This window comes from Engraulis encrasicolus, chromosome 22 (assembly GCF_034702125.1).
Source record: "Engraulis encrasicolus isolate BLACKSEA-1 chromosome 22, IST_EnEncr_1.0, whole genome shotgun sequence".
Classification (NCBI taxonomy): domain Eukaryota; kingdom Metazoa; phylum Chordata; class Actinopteri; order Clupeiformes; family Engraulidae; genus Engraulis; species Engraulis encrasicolus.
The window spans coordinates 49,450,781-49,468,019 of NC_085878.1; the positions used below are offsets into that span (position 1 = coordinate 49,450,781).

At 46.6% G+C, this 17,239-nt stretch overlaps 1 protein-coding gene across 1 annotated transcript in view; it reads right to left on the reverse strand.

Annotated features, from left to right (window-relative positions):
* LOC134438367 (protogenin A-like) overlaps positions 1–17,239 on the reverse strand; it is a 51,518-nt gene that overhangs the window by 22,911 nt on the left and 11,368 nt on the right. The window contains exons 3-9 of the mRNA XM_063187927.1: positions 9,657–9,801; positions 8,956–9,089; positions 8,419–8,715; positions 7,565–7,724; positions 6,370–6,617; positions 2,232–2,396; positions 1–290 (exon numbers count right to left, since the gene is read on the reverse strand). The exon at positions 1–290 is cut by the window's left edge and continues 16 nt beyond it. Coding sequence (XP_063043997.1) covers positions 1–290; positions 2,232–2,396; positions 6,370–6,617; positions 7,565–7,724; positions 8,419–8,715; positions 8,956–9,089; positions 9,657–9,801 — 1,439 coding nt within the window. The remainder of the gene's footprint in view (positions 291–2,231; positions 2,397–6,369; positions 6,618–7,564; positions 7,725–8,418; positions 8,716–8,955; positions 9,090–9,656; positions 9,802–17,239) is intronic.

Consider the following 17,239-nt stretch of genomic DNA (forward strand, 5'->3'; position numbering starts at 1 on the left):
CTTGGGCGTGCGGTGCGAGGTCCAGGCGGACTGCTCCCCCCAGCCCACCTTGGTGGCGGCGGTGATGCGTACGAGGTAGATGGTGTCGGGCTGCAGGCCCTCCAGCAGGTGCTGCGTGTGGCTGCCCGGCAGCTCCAGCTGAGACACGACGCTCTCCGCACTGGTGCGGTACGCCAGCCGGTACGCAGACACGTGGCCGCGGCTCAGCTTGGGCGGCAGCGCCTGCCACGACACCTGGATGTCCGACGGACTGCGGCTGGTCAGGCTCAGCTCGGGGGCGCGCAGGGGCACTGGAGGAGGAAGAGGAAGAGGAGGACGAGGAAGAACATGAGGAGGAGAGATGGAAGAGGATGTGAGAGAAGGAAGAGGAGGAAGAGGAGGAAGAGGAGGAGGAGGAGAGAAGGAGGGCAGAAGACGTGAGGGAGTGTGAGATGAAACTCAAAATGATTATAAATGACTAATTGGTGTGTGATTATGATACAGTATAGTGTTTATGTACGTAAGTCTGTAAGCTTAGTATGGAGTATGGTCCCTGGCCCTGTAATCTACTGATTGTAATACTATACAGTCAGTCCTGTAAGAATATCCAAAGGACCTTTCAAAACACAGCGATGTAACCGTGTGTTTCCACAATTGCCATGGATTAACATGCTAGCGTTACCTTTTAGCTGGGATTGTGGGTGTTTGGGGAGTTGTGTTACAGCTTCTCAAGCTGAATTGCTAGGTCTTTTTTTTCCTTCTCTGTCAGTCCTTTACTGGTGTGAGAAGAAAAGCCTGTGTAATTGATACCAGAACGCCCACTGGCCCTGGAGCGAGAAGATCTTTAGCCCCTTACAAACAGACCTGGGCACAGCCACAGCCCACACCCCTCCTTACCAATACTAACACTCTGTCAGTAATTAAGAAGAGGAACACACTGCGATGGCAATCATTTTATTATTACTATAATTGTGCCTTTCATTTTTGTGGCAGTTGAAAATTTAATTGAATGTGTATTTTTTGCCAGACACATAATTCCTGAGGGGAGACAAATTATCTGAAGTGTAGATTGAAATGACAAGAGATTGACCATTTAAAATCATGTAATAAAGCAAGGCCATAGGTTTACGACTTACGTCTTTATGTAAGAAGTAAGAATGTGCCTGTGAGAGGTATGTAAGGACATTAGGCCAGTGGTCCTCGGGGATGATTTTAAAACTGAGAGATCAAACGGGAGTTAAATAACAGGTTGCATTTTCAGCTCTTGGCCGGGGCAGGGCAGGTCCCTACATATCATGCCTAATGTCTAATGGTTAACCAGCTCAGAGGCCTTTCATCTCCTTGTCCACTTGGCCGGCCACTGCGCTTCTAGTCCTGGCTCTCAGGGCCAGACAGCTGCTGTTTGTTCTTAAGGGTGTATGGCCACGCTGCTGTGGCGGGAATGTTAGGACTAGGAGGGCAGTTCTAAAGAATGCTGGGCCCCATACAAAGTCATGGAGAATTCTAGAATGTTCCATCATTATAAAACACATTGGGTTTTTTTTTGACGGTTTTCAAAATCTCATAACCTTACCCTACAAAGAGTGAGGGTGTGAGGCCTTCAGGCATGAATAAAATACCTAGTCCACTTGTTTTTACCTCTCTAGTTTACACAGAGGAAGTAAACTTCCTAAACTACTAAATCGATAACAGAAAAAAACATTTGGTAGTGAGTGCCAAAATCTGCGACAGTGTTGCCTTGAAAGCAGAGGTACAGTAGAGTAGTCACCAGAGAGGAGAGTAATGAGGAGTAACAGAGGTCTTTGAAGTCTCTGGAGCTGGTGTACTTTGATCTTCATGTATAGTAAATCAGTAGGATATGCATAGATAATGTGCTGTGCGCCGTTACATGTTGTGTTATGTGGCATCTTACTATGTGAACACCCCAAGACCAACTTCCTTTGGGACTAATAACATGAATCTTGATCTTGATCTTGATATGAAGGATACTACATACAGTATAGTATACGTATGTGTGAATGTGTACACTCCTGGGGGTATACTAAGAAGCTGGTTCAGTAGTAAAGCAGGTTAAACCAAGTTAACCTTGTGGTAGAGGTAAATCATCTAGGAGCCTGGAGTCCTCATTTTCTTAAATGATGCCCGTAGGTACGTATATCTATTAGCAGTCTTCACTTCCTGAAGGTTAACTAAGCCTGGTTTATCGCTTCACCATGTTCTAAGTACACCCCCCTGATCACTGGGAAACTCACCATCTTCGAGGGTGTGCTGTATGATGTGGTCGGACATGCGGCTGGCTCCCATGGGCATGTATGCCACGATGTAGAAGGTGTAATTCCTGGCCGGCTCCAGCTCATCAATGATGTAGCGGGTGGTATCATTGCCAATGACAACTTGGTACTCTTCATTATTCAAGCCTGGGTGGAGATAGAGGAGGCTTTTGTTGTCAAAATAGCCACGGTCAGACGCACACACACTTAACCCTCCATCACACCACCTCACAGCACCGCACCACAACGTGCATTATTATGCGGCTTATAAATACAGAAATCTCTCTCCCACGTTATCATCAAGGCTAGTAAAAGCGTGAAATGTTATCAGAGTACTCAATTTGCCATATGCACCAGCAGAGAACTTTGGCTTGGCAAAGGTAGAGAACCTCATCAATGGAGGTAAACACAAGTTTACATGGACAGTATTCAATTAAAACTGGATCACTTCTTGGTAAAATTGAAAAATAAATCCAGTCACTTATGGTTGTGCCTATCCGTTTGTAATCCAATACTCCAGCAAGAAGGAACCCGCACACCACTGAAGCAAAATTAAAGCATTTTAAATGCATGAGGAAAATAAAGAAATTGCTACCCAGTGTCGTGCAGAACGTTTCATCACCAGTACCAAAGGCCTTTGGTGCTGGTGATTTTCTGAAGGGCCTAAAACATTTTGCACAACACTCATGCATTAAAATTCTTCATCAGTGGTGTGCAAGTTCCTTCTTGCTTGCCCACACGCCCTTATGACAACCATGATCTGGATGAATGAGAAACTACATGGACCTACATCTACCACAGTCTGTAAGTCATTGGCTGACAAACGTGTTTACTATTTAGGCCTGATACTCCCCCAATGCCGTTGACAACCCATGAATGCTCCATTGAGGAGAGCGCAATGACAGACGTGTTCTTGAGCATGTTAATAAGGCGAGTGTTGTTGTTTTCTGAGTTGTTCATTAAGGACCACCAAAAGGGCATGCAGGACTGACTCTGAGGAGGCCTCCCTCCACAAAAGACAGATTTATGTGGATTAGTTTGACTGACACAAGACGCCAAGACGAGTTGGACTGGCCAACTGCATCTTGTAACCACCAAGCGATCCCATTTGATTTCTTAATTAGCCTGTAACTTCTTTAAGTCCTTCGCACAGAGCCTCTATTATAACCTTACTGTCACCAAAATTGTGCCCTCTGTAATATCATAGCAATGTTGTTATGACATAGTTGAGTCTTAGTCAAGACTGAGTGGGCTAGCGCACCCATCTGCACAAAGAAGCTTTATATTAAAAAGAAACGCTGTCCAAAAATAAACACTTTAAGCTGGGAAAAAGAAAAAATAGCAACCTTTTTAAGGTTTCTGTAAACAAGCCATGCAAGCCATCCAAGACTTTGTATTGTTGAGGAAGAGTGCCGTGGTATTTTTAATTTTTTTCATGTTCTACTTTTTCCCATCCAAAGAGCACCCCCCATCAATAACTTGTTGAGTCCAGGAAGGAACAAACTTGTTCTGATATGACGTTAAAGGTGCACTGTGTAGGATGGTGGCCAGAGTAGGTATTGCAACGATGCTGTCCATTGAAACTGTGCTGTCTACTGCCAAATTTGACCTTTTCATGAATATTTACTAAATGAACTAATATTTACAAGTTTGACCACAGCATAGTAAGTTTAGCAGCAAATGTCTATTTCTGGAAATTCAAAATGGCGGACAATGGAGAAGATCCCCCTTTTCATGTATGAAAAATTCAATTTTCCCAGTAATGATGAATACTTAAAATTTGATAGTGATGGTGAGTATTTGTGAAACATTTGTGAATGGGCACCATTCATTCTGGAAATAAACAACTAAAAATATTACACAGTGCACATTCAAGCTATTCAGCAGTATACCGCACCCTCCCACCCAAAGCCAAATGGTCAACTCAAAATGATCAGGCCTTCACCTCTACCCCACATCCCCATGGCATCAACAATGTCTATAACTCCAAACTTTACACACACACACACACACACACACACACACACACACACACACACACACACACACACACACACACACACACACACACACACACACACACACATACACACACACACACACACACACACACACACATACACACACACACACACACACACACACACACACACACACAGAGCCCCTGCACCTGATACCAGTTTAATTAGTCGTCAGGAAGAGAACCGCACAAAGGAACCGCTTAGAGCCTAACCGCACAGAATGGACCCTGTCCCACTTTCTGACCCGGCAAACAGGCTCCTCGAGAGGCCACCACACACAGGAGAGGCTTGTTAGGGGGGCATGAATGTACCCGGTGTGGTGCGTGGAGACTAGCTTCCCGCATGCTGCTCTCCCTAGGGGGGGTTGAAAAGTGAAGGAGAGAGAGAGAGAGAGAGAGACAGAGAGAGAGACAGAGACAGAGACAGGGATAGAGACAGAGAGCAAGAGCAGGAGCGAGGACAAAGCCTGGTCCCCAAGACGAGCGCTAGCTCCCCTGGCTGCCTCGTAGTATTGCCCCTTGCTCTGTCCTCTCTCCAGCATCAGGATTAGCACACTTCACCCAGCCAGCTAATTAGTTTCCTGCCTTCAATGAAGCACCATTTTGTTCCCTTTTTTTAATTTCCGATGTTTTCTGCCCCCTGACAAAAGAGTCGTAGTGTAGTGTCCCCTTTGCTATTCTTTTCAGGCCTAAACGGGGGGAAGGCTTTTCTTTAGCTCATGGGACAAAATGAACCACTAGCACGCCCATGAAGTGGACAAAATCGCTCACAAATGCCAAGCATTCATTCACACAGGGGGAAAAAAGACTGATTTTCTGACTTTTATTTAACCCTCTCTCTTTTTTGTACAGCACTGATTGACAGGTGTTACTCTGCATTCAGCGCCTTTCAATATCAAGGAGCTTTTGCTGCGGGCGGTTGAATGGGCTGACAAAGCACAGCGTTAACTGTTAATTTGACTCTTCCTGTCCCTCCATCAACAGTAGCTATTCCAAATTCACTGGGGAGCCATAGAGGACTCCAACCGCAGCATGGGAGGACATTCCAGAATGCCCTTAGGGTTTAATATTCCTGAAAGGTGGGAATACAGAAAGAAAAAAAAACGGAAAAAAAACTTTGAGGCACTTCTGTGAACAATATAAAAAGCCCCTCTTTTTAACACATAATAGCAGCATTCCTGGAAGCTTGCTTTGAGAGAAAAAAAAAATGTGTTCTGAGCCTTTGCGTATTTTTTTTTTTTTACATTGGCGAATGGACCCTCCACCTTTTAAGGGCATGTGTAAGGCCTAGAGGTGGGGAAAGCTGTGCCTCCTCTTGCTATGTGGCTGTAGTGTACTCATTCTTTTCCCTTGACCTCTGCCCAGCAACTCCACGATTAACAACAGATGGCTGCTCTCCCACATTCCAGGTTGAGGAGCAGGGGGAAGCGGGATCCCCGCGCTCTCCTGACAGTGTTAACTGCTCCCTCCTGGATGCTACAAAGTGCAGCTCATTTCACCTGTTTAACATTATATTTCACATCCTCGCTGCTCTTATGACATGCCCTCCCCAGAAGAAGCCAGAAGACAAACATGCTGTCGTGAAATGAACTGACAAGAACAGCATGTGTTCGCTACAATGCAGCTTCCATACTCTAGCTCCTGACTAGTAGATTCTAGGAGATACCTTGTGGCCTAGCTCTTTATTCATAACAATATAGTAATAGCAAACTATTTTTATATAGCCAAAGCCATACAAGATGCAGCTCAAAGCACTTAAAAAGTTTTGGCAAGAACACACAGATTTCGATTTGGTGCGGTTTGAAAGGCTATTCAACTTTAGGTTGTTACCCATCATTCACTCACCAATTGGAATTATTTTTATCCGCCTTCCTGAAGGTGGCACACACAAGCATACATGTACTGTCTCAAGATTCATACAAGACTCAGCTCAAAGTACATAAACCACAAAGCAGGCGATGATGATGATTCAATTCAACTTCTTGAATTCAATTCTTCTAGTATGCAGAGTATGCCATGAGCTTGATGTTATCAATTGAATAATTGTCATTTCTTACTCCTATTTCTTAGTCGCGAGGTTGTTGTCCACTGTGTACTCACCCTCTGCCTTCATGTAGTGCACAGAGTAGGCGATGACCTTGTCGGAGTTGTAGAGCGGTCTCTCCCAGGCCAGCAAGATGGCCGAGCTGGACACGGTGTCGGCGCGGATGTTGCGCGGCGCGCTGGGCCGGTCCTCCGACATCACCACGATGAGCCGCGCCATGGTCAGCACCGAGCCCAACGTGTTCTCCGCCTGGCACTGGTAGATGGCATCGTCCTCCGGGATGATCTGGTTAATCACCAGCTTACTGGAGGACAGGAATGCAAAAACAGACGCATGTTTACATATTACCCAGGCATACACAGACAGATAGGCAGGCAGAGACACAAGCACTGACAGACCAACAGAGGCACACAGACAGACAGACAGACAGACAGACAGACAGACAGACAGACAGACGCACGCACACACACACACACACACACACACACACACACACACACACACACACACACACACACACACACACACACACACACACTGACAGTCACAGAAAGCCAATTTACCACAAAAGTCACAATTTACCACAAAACCACTGATTCAGATAGCTTTGCAATTGCAGTAATTTCCCATTTCAACTGCACTACACTGAGGCGAAGGGGGCTGATGAGTAAGGGGAAGTTAGTGGGAAAATCAACTGAAATGCCATTAGCAGGAGGTAAATTATTCACACTCCTCCTCTCCTCTGACTGAAGGGAAACAAGGCGATGAATATTTCAGTGCTCCAGAGGTTCCTGACGACAAATGAGGCCGTTTAAGAGCACAAGATTGTCCCTTTACTTCTACAGGGGAGAGAGGAAGAGAGAGGGGGAGAGAGAGAGGGGGGGGAGAAAGAGAGAGAGAGAGAGAGAGAGAGAGAGAGAGAGAGAGAGAGAGAGAGAGAGAGAGAGAGCTCACACTTTAAGAGAGTTTCCTCATTACCCTCATTACTCATTACAAAGGCAGTCATTCCACTAAATCTAAATCATTGTAGAAAGCCTGGTTGGTGGCTCTCATTTGTAAAATCTAAAACCCATCTGGAAAGTAAAGAGAAGAGAAGAGAAGAGAAGAGAAGAGAAGAGAAGAGAAGAGAAGAGAAGAGAAGAGAAGAGAAGAGAAGAGAAAAAAGAAAAGAAAAGAAAAGTAAGGTAAAGAAACAAAGAAGAAATGAAAGAAGATCAAATGGATGAATACATGTATTTGTTTGTGTGGTACCTGTGGTACATCTTGATGCGGCCGTTGGAGTGCACCCTCTCCCCATTCTTCAGCCATGTGATATGCGGCGTGGGCACGCCCTCCGCGTGGCACACGAAGCGGGCAGTGCCAGCACGCGGCCGAGTCAGACTCTCAGGCCACTCCACCAGGGATGGAGGAGCTGGAGACAGAGAGAAACAACCATCATTAGCACATGAGCAGAGCCAGCAACACATCCATAGCCCAAACAGCAACATATCCATAGCCGAAACAGCAACATATCCATAGCCGAAACAGCAAAATATCCATATCCGAAACAGCAAAATATCCATATCCGAAACAGCAAAATATCCATAGCCGAAACAGCAAAATATTCATATCCGAAACAGCAAAATATCCATAGCCGAAACAGCAAAATATCCATAGTCGAAACAGCAAAATATCCATAGCCGAAACAGCAAAATATCCATAGTGGTAATAGCAAAATACCCATAAAGGTAATCTGGTCGTTTCAATTTCGATACAAACCATGGATATTATGGCAGTTACAGCCCTTTTGGACCTTGTAGGATCAGTAACACATCACTGCTACATACCCTGCAAGGTGAATGAACTGAAGTATACTGTAGGATGGCACCCTATTTACACTGTACTGTGATGTTGGCAGTAGCGATGATGGTGAAGTTGAATATAAATGTAATATAATGCCCTGCGAGGTGATGTTTGCAGTAGCAATAGTAAAGTAAAAAAAGAAATATTAGGTAGTTCCACACCCTGCACAGTGATGTTGGCTGTAGCGAAGGTGAGGTTGAACATAAACACACATAAACAATAGCTACAGTATATATAGGCCTACTGTAGGTAGTTATCCATACCATGCACTGTGATATTGGCCGTGGCGATGGTGAAGTTGCGTGTGCCGGGAGTGGTGGCTCTGCAGATGTAGACCCCGGCGTGCTGCGGCTTGACGTCGCTGATGAGCAGGTTGCCGCTGCCCAGCACCTTGGTGTTGTATACGTCGATGGACTTGTGGTCGGCTCGGCTCCAGGAGATGAGGGGTCGGGGGTTCCCCGTCGCAACGCACTCCAGCAGGGCGCTCTGGTGCAGCGACACCGTCTGGTTCTGGGGGCCCGTGATGATGCGGGGCCGCTGGGGGACACGGGGGCCTGGGGCTGGGAGAGAGAGGGGGAGAATAGAACACAGAACCGTTACAACCTGAGATAAATCAAATGATGCTCTACCAAAGATCCAAGTCTGATTCCTCCATCAACACACACTGATGATACTGACTGATTACATTAACCATAATATATGTCTAACCTTTTAACCTCTCCACCTTTTGTTAACTGAAGGCCAGGTGGCCACAACAGACACACACACACACACACGCACACGCGCACACACACACACACCTGGCGTGACGGTGAGCGTGGCCTCTGTGCTGCGGCGTCGGTTGGCGATGTTGGTGGCCACACAGCGGTAATTCCCAGCATCCCTCTCTTCCACCCCCTGGATCTGCAACACTCCGGTGGGCAGCACTGTTATTCTGCAGACAAGGAGACAAACTTCTCATCAAAAACTCTTATATGGAAGGACACTGTTTATAAGCCCAGCACCGTCATCTTACAGACAAGAAAATAAACACCTAATCAAAAACTTTGATCTGGAAAAGTTGTTGCACTGAATACAATAAAACTGTCATCAGATTTCTAGACAGGCAATGTTTCTGAATGGTTAATGTCAAATGAAATGCTTTTTGTTGCCTGTTCTTAAACCCAATGGAGTATATGAAAAACTTAACACTCAATGCCTCACACACACGCACGCACGCACGCACGCACGCACGCACGCGCGCACACACACACACACACACCGGCCATGAAGGTTGTCATGATGCAAGGCCTCAATCAACAGCAAACCAACACTGTCAACAGCTCACCGCAGAACTGTGAAGAGCAGATGAAAGAAGTGAGGCCAAAACCTCTCTGTTGTCTGGGGAAGGTGACTACAGGAAACGGGAGAGAAGAGAGGACAGAAGAAGAGAGGAGAGAAAAGAGTGAAGAGTGAAGAGAGAAGAGAGCAGAGAGAAGAGAGAAGAGAGGGCTGTACGAACCTTTCTGTGGCCAAGGGTAAGGTGACTTTGTTGAACTCCCAGGTGATGATGGGGGGAGGACTGGCTGTGATTCTGCAGGAGAACCGCGCCACAGACCCTTCTGTCACCACGATTGATGTCGGCTGGATTGTAAAAGGTGAAATATCTGCACAGGAAAAGAAGAAGAAGCGGACAAAGTGTTAAAATGACATTGGGCTCTCTCTTCACTTCACATGTCAGACATATCCGTAACTCTGTCGATCCATACCACGCCACATGCTCTCGCATGCTCCATCGATCCTGCGCATGTGCGTAGCAAGTTAGCTGCTCAGTACATACCAAACGTACAGCACTGTATCACTTCACTTTGCTTCACAGCTAAAAAAAAACAACTGATGGTTCATTTATTTCCCAGAGTCTGTTTGGTACAGTACATTACATCTGCAATTCATTTTTATTTATTATGCCATGGAACAAATCAGGTCGACAACACACGTCTTAGACTCACTCTGACAATCACCATATCACCATAGGATGGCCTGGCCAAAGCTAATGACGTCTGTCCACCTCCTTGCAAAAAACACAGCAGATAAAGATGTCCTCCTCTCACTGGATAGTACCCATTGGATACAGTATTGCAGCTCACCCCATTGGAATTTGTGCATTACTGTCCATCCCATTGAATATAATACGCATTAATGCTCATTTTGCAAGTAGGCCACTGCTTAGGTGATTACTCATATTGACACCCCATCCCTCCCCATCCCTAGTGTACCTGCAAGGATCCATAAGGCCCATCATCACTCATGGGCGAGCACTTGTCTTTCTCGGCTTGTCCTCGACCCATCAAGCTGTAGTTAGGGGTTGAATGTATTCCAATCCATCAAGGGAACCCTCGGCAGCAGTTGGACTTTAGGGTTAAATCTCCCAGTCGATGTCATTTATGGAAATCAGTTAGGCTATTGAGCCTCCCGAAATATCATATCAATAGTCTGCTTTAAATTAATGAATACATTATCACCCTGGAGTCTGGACGATGGCTAGCTGGTCTGAGTGAAAATGCAAGCGTTGATTTATGGCTCAAATCCTATTTATTGTCCTTCAAAGCATGTAACAAGAACCAGACTACCGTAGTGTTGTAATCTCTGTATTAAGCTTTGCATTATCCTCTAGAAATTTTGTTTTTTTTAAAGATGTACACTGCAACACACTGAAAATCCAGTAGCCATTATCTGAAAAATGTCACACGCTAGCACTGGTTGTCATGGACCTCAAGGGCAGAGCCTGCGCTGCAAGAGCCTACATGTAGCGTGGTAGCATAGTGTAAAGACAAATGTGCTGTTTTGACCTCCTTCGGCTTACTGTCAGGAGAAAAGGCTGTGTTAGATGATGCATGGGGGTTTAATGGAGCCACTGTAACAGCAGAGGCCGCGGCGTGCTGTCTGAGTTAGCCTGGGCCTCCAGCCCAGCCACTATTCATCTTGCACAGATGCTCACCTCACAACACTCTTCTACTGTAGCTGAATAAAAACATGAGTAACATTTTGGCATGGCATACACAGTGGAGTGAAACCAAGTTATTTTATAATACAAATATGAAAATAAAAACGAAATCTTCCACTCTCTCTCTCTCTCTCTCTCTCTCTCTCTCTCTCTCTCTCTCTTTCTCTCTCTCTCTCTCTCTCTCTCTCTCTCTCTCTCTCTCTCTCTCTCTCTCTCTCACACCTATCCTCCATAGGCTAACACTGCACTAAGTAACTTTGAGAGATTATTCCAATTCCAACTCGTAGGCCCAAGGGCTCATAGACTCAGAGGACAAAACCTACTCAGTGGTTCTTTAAGTGTTGGCCAGCAGGTCCAGCAGGGCTAATCTGGAGAATAAAGTCCCTCTCACCGTGGCACAGACAGAGCGCAGAGCATGGAGCACGGACCCTGGAGCCTGGAGCCTGGAGACAGAGGGATCAGCTGCCCTGACCTGACAGCATACACCTGTCGGCTCCTTGAAACACTAGAGCGGTCAGAGATAGCCTAATTCTCCTCATAACTGACAGACAAATTGTCTTCAAAGGCGACTTTCACCTGATGAAGCCGACAGAGTTATCATTGCCGTCCCGACTGCCTCACACCTCCAAACCGGAAGAATATTCTATTACTGATGCCTTCAATCTCACATCGGTTGCAATGCTTTTAATAATGAAAAGAAAACAGAGACAGAGAGAGAGATGGAGAAAGACAAGAGTGGCAGTGGATCGTAATATTATGAGAGGAGTGGAAGAGAAGAAAATGCTGCATGAAGGAATTAAGACAAATATTCCAAAGGACAGAACCAATAACTGCAAATAAAATAAATAGCCTGTTACACGGAGAGAGTTAGCCATCTGTCAGTCTTAACCTGAACACTAAACAGCAGAGAGAGAGAGAGAGAGAGAGAGAGAGAGAGAGAGAGAGAGAGAGAGAGAGACTCCTCTTCAAACAGCCCTGTGTAGATAAGCCAGAGTTCCTTATGGGCCCAAGTCCTTCCATCAAGGAGGCAGATACGGTTTGCTAAAATCGTAACAGGGGAGGCCCTTTCAAGAGCCGTTAAGCATACAATACATTACCACAGCTCAATGCCAGCCAGCCTCAGCCATGAGAAAAGAGTTCCCCCGACTCTAACTGCTGTATGGATGTTTTTCCCTGGCCCTTTCAGCCTGGGCGTTGTAAAACCCCCTAAAAGCCATTAAGGTCAGCCTCTTCCTCCTCTCCATCCCCCCCCCTCTCTCCTTTCCTTCCCTTCCCTTCCCTTCCCCAAAGATGGCCCCGGGTCAATAATTTGTTAAAAGAAATCAATGGCTGCCCTGCCTTTTATTCAAGGTCCCTGTATAAATCACATTTTGGTAAGGTCTGAGGTAATCCTTACAAAAAAGCCCTCCCAGGCTTGATAGCAAAAAAGCAAAAACTTAATTATGGCGTATGATAATTAAATGTGAGTTAGTTGTAATAAATGTGAAAAATGATTTGCTTTCTTCAACATCACCAGCTAACACCACCAAAGATGCTCAGTCAGTCAGTCAGGCTGGCAGCACAGTCAGAGTCAGAGAGCAGCTCTACGGAGGAGCTTTGCCACCGCAGTGGATGGATGAAGGCGTTTAGCCACGCCGGACCTGATTAGCATCACATTTCGCGAACACACTGCGTTGGCAACAGCTGTGTTTTCTCCAACTGGGCGGCACAGCAGCCGGGCCCAGTGTCAACAAACACACGTTGTCTTCTCTCTCTCACACACACACACACGTATGTACCAGGGCTTGACATTAACTTTTTTCGCTTGCAGGCCACCATCTAACCTCAGAAGATGACGTGCTCAAAGCAAGAAGATGAGTGCATGGGTTTCTACATGGAAAGAAAACAAACAAATAGAAACTGACTGAGACTTTTCTTGAACTTAAATGCAAACAATTGATACATAAGGGGCAAAGTGTAGAATATACGCTATTCTGATATGTCATACCATAGAATAAGCTACATGCCAAAGTGGCTAGTCACACTGAGATTGCCTCCAGCCACAGCCAGGTTTTACCAGCATTTGGCCGGTTGGCAGGTGCCAGTATCAAGCCCTGGTATGTACATACACACAGAAATACATGTGTGCGCACGCACGCACGCACACACACACACACACACACAAAACACTTTATGGTTCAGTGTCAAACTGCGAAATAACTAATAACTTATAACTAACATAATAACTAATAACTCACTAATACAATTTCATAAGATGCGTGCTGTACCCACACCACAGCATATTAAAATAAACATGCTTAATGTCCCTGCGGGTCTCTCCAACTCCTATGTGGCACTGTATGCATAACCTACTCTCCCAGGCAGCACCAGAGTACATATACACTACAGTCTGAAAGTCGAGCAGCACAAGAGCACAAGAGCACAAGAGCACCCGGCAGGCAAGCAGTCAGGCAGTCAGGCAGGCAGGCAGGCAGGCAGGCAGGCAGGCAGGCAGGCAGGCAGGCAGGCAGGCAGGCAGGCAGGCAGGCAGGCAGGCAGGCAGGAAGGCAGGCAGGCCTTTCCAGGACACCTTGTAGCTGCTGGCATATCGCTTACAGCCACTGACCCTGACAACCAAGAGCTGAGCTCACTGGCGCAAGGCAGACACTGCACATGGCACCACTGGCTGTGCCTCAGCCCAAAGTGATAAATAGTGCCATGTAACCTGCCTGGCCAGGTGTTGGCGTGCCAGACAGCAGGATATCCCCCTCTCCCCTCCTTTCCTCTCCTCTGTCCGTTCCTCTCCTCTCCTCTGTCCATTCCCCTCCCCTCCCCTCCCCTCCCCTCCTTTCCTCTCCTCTGTCCGTTCCTCTCCTCTCCTCTCCTCTCCTCTCCTCTCCTCTCCTCTCCTCTGTCCGCTCCCTTCCTCTGCTCTGCTGTCCTCTCCATGGCTACCCAGTTCAGCCTCTCGGAGGGTGAATCATTACCCAGCTAAAAACAGGCTCTCCGCTCTGCGCCACATCCTTTTCTTAGAGGCAGAGGAGCATGGGGAGGGGGCGCCCCCCACCTCAGGGTCATAGGTCAGGAGGACCAGAAGAGGGGTAAGGCTAAAAAATCATACTAACTGTGGTGTTATTGTATTGTTATTACATTCCTCCTTGATATTGCATGTTACTATCTAGGTCACATACTGTCAAAGTAAAAGTGCTTCCAAGAGAAGAAGGGTTTTTGAACTGTACTATGTAAATGTGCCAATGTAAATGTGCAATTGTACATTGTACTGCCATTAAAGAAAAACACCAGATGAACTAACCTCCTGGAAGAGGTTATTTTTGCTTTTCCATTGAACTCCATAACCCTTACACCTATGGATGAATAATATTTATTTAACAGCTGTTACATTACCTAAGCTCCCAAGCACACGTGACATGCAATCTGTCTATAGGCAGCTAATTTGAGCTGTGCTACTGACACCCTTAGCTGCAGCACTGCACCTATGTCTTCACAGCTCCTAGCTGGTGTCTTCACATGTGGCTCTTCTGTTGATTTAAATGTATTCTGAGCTATGGAGCTACTAAGCTATTCCTCCAGGCTATTGATGCCCCCACTGCAGCAGCAGAGCTTTTCAATGCAGACAGAGATGCCCAGCGGAGGGAGAGTGACAGAGGTAGGTACACCCTCTAAACACCAGGGGTGCAACTGTACACGCGGGTCTTTTTCACCCACGTTCAGGAGCCCAGCATGTTGCAGTATACTGTCCTCCTCCTGCTCCATGCTCCTAGAGGCCTTCCTGTCGGTGCCCAACGGGTTCTGCCTGCCCGATCCGTTCCCTTTGCACACTGCACATGCGCAGTATGACGTATACGGAAGAGAAATTGCCTGATTTGTTCCGTTAATTTTTTACTTTCTCGTTTTAAGTGTTTATTTTGCAGGAGGAAGTTTGCGTTTTAAACTGTCTGTTTTATAATAATATATAACCGTTACAGAAATGCTAATAAGGTCACCAACTGGTCAGCTAACCAACTGACTATTCAGAGCACAATATTCTATTATTTACAGCGACAAACGCGTTTTGATGTAAAACAACGATATAAAGTAAAGATATAATATAAATATATATCATATCTCTTCTGGCGGCTGCAAAATAAACATTTAAAACGTTAAAGTCATAAGGGAACGGATCAGGCAGGCGGAACGCGTTGGGCACCTACAGGCCTTCCTCCTCTTCCTTCTGTTTTTCTTCTTCTTCTTGTCCTTTTCTATGTCCCTCACGGGAGCAAGTGAACATCAAACACATTCCAAACCGTTGCAAAGCATAACTGCCGTGACCAAGAGGCTTCCCAGCCGGAGAGTGAGAGAGGGAGAGAGGGAGTGAGAGAGAGGGCCTTAAGGCCTTAGGGCCAAAAAACCCTAACCAAGGGCCAGCTCCTGCAATTTAACACCGCTCCTTCCTTTTTTTCCTCTGCGCTCCCTCTCTCTATCTCTCTTACCCATCCATCTCATCCAAGGTTTTTCGATCGTGGTCATTTCCTTTTACTGACTTTTTACAAGTTAAGAGGTGATATTTTGGGATTTGATGGGTGGCATAGTAACACCTTCTAGGAAAAACCTCTTAAGTGTGTATGTGGAAGGAAGAGTGACTGCTGACTCTCTCTCTCTCTCTCTCTCTCTCTCTCTCTCTCTCTCTCTCTCTCTCTCTCTCTCTCTCTCTCTCTCTCTCTCTCTCTCTCTCTCTCTCTCGTGCCTACAGTGGAGTGCTTGGCAGATGCTAGAGGGGTGTTGGGGAGCAGCAGGGGCAGGCAGAACTTGATTATTGATTATTGATCAGCAACTGAGGGCCACCGTGTGATATCCACAGCCGCACGAGCCTCTTCAATAATGGCCTGGCCCAGTGCTCCTGGCCCCTGAGCTACTCAAAACAGCCAGCTGACCTTTTGTCAGGCACAGAGATAAAAAAACAGAACAGAGGGGATTTCAGTCTTTAGCATGCTGCTTGGACTGACTTGGGGGGGGGTGAACATGGAGGAGAGGCAGGACCTGCTTGTAGTGCCGAAAATACACTATGCAGTGTTATTTCAAGACTTGGAGAGTCGATTGACAGTCTAGAGTGCATTTGTTCCCAGAGTACAATCTAAGTGTTAAATTAATACTCTATTTTTTATTGTGTAGCTGCGCTTAAGTCACACCGCCATTTAAAAGCTGTTTTCTGGAGGACTTCACCTCAGCAGGCTTTAAATCAGCCGTTGGATTAGTTTTAAAGACCCCCCCAAAATAACGTGCATGCACTGCATCGCACTGAGATTTATTCCATGGCTCTCTTTGGGGGGAACCCACTCAAGGATCGTGTTACAAGGTCTCTGCCGCACAAGCGTTTACGACAACAAAACTTTAAAAACACGCATCATCTCCTTTGGCGCTGTGCTTAAATGTGAGTTTTGAGATTTTATGTGAATGAAATGTGTTCTTGAATCTGGAGCAAGAAATAGAAACAGAGAGCGAAGGAGAAAGAGAGGCCTAGGCCTATAGATTCCTGAGCGAATCATAAAGGCAATCTGGCCATCTGCCCCCAGTGCTGACCCCACCTCCCACCTCTGACCTCCACAAATCCTGGCCAGGGCCCGAGCTGATCCTGCCTGCCTGCTTGCCTGCCTGGCTGTGTGTGTGTGTGTGTGTGTGTGTGTGTGTGTGTGTGTGTGTGTGTGTGTGTGTGTGTGTGTGTGTGTGTGTGTGTGTGTGTGTGTGTGTGTGTGTGTGTGTGTGTGTGTGTGTGTGTGTGTGTGTGTGTGTAGGGCCAGGCAGGGCCACCCGTCCCCATCGCAGCTCCAGCTCCAGCTCCAGATCCAGAGAGCCTGACTCTTGAGCCTGAGCCTGACGGTGCTGCTGCCTCTCTGCAGAGCGCTCATCAATCACCCAGAGGCCCCCGCTAAAGTGCCCTCCTACAGCTCTTGAAACCCCATAGCTCCTCTCCCGCGCTCCCCCTAAATCCTTCCTCATTACCAGCACTGCATAGGCTGCCATGTGTACACCCTGGACTGGCCTGGACGGTCACTGTACTGGGCCGGGCCCAGGTCCTGTACTTCCCAGTGGTGGTACAGAAGAATTAAACAGATTTTACTATTTTA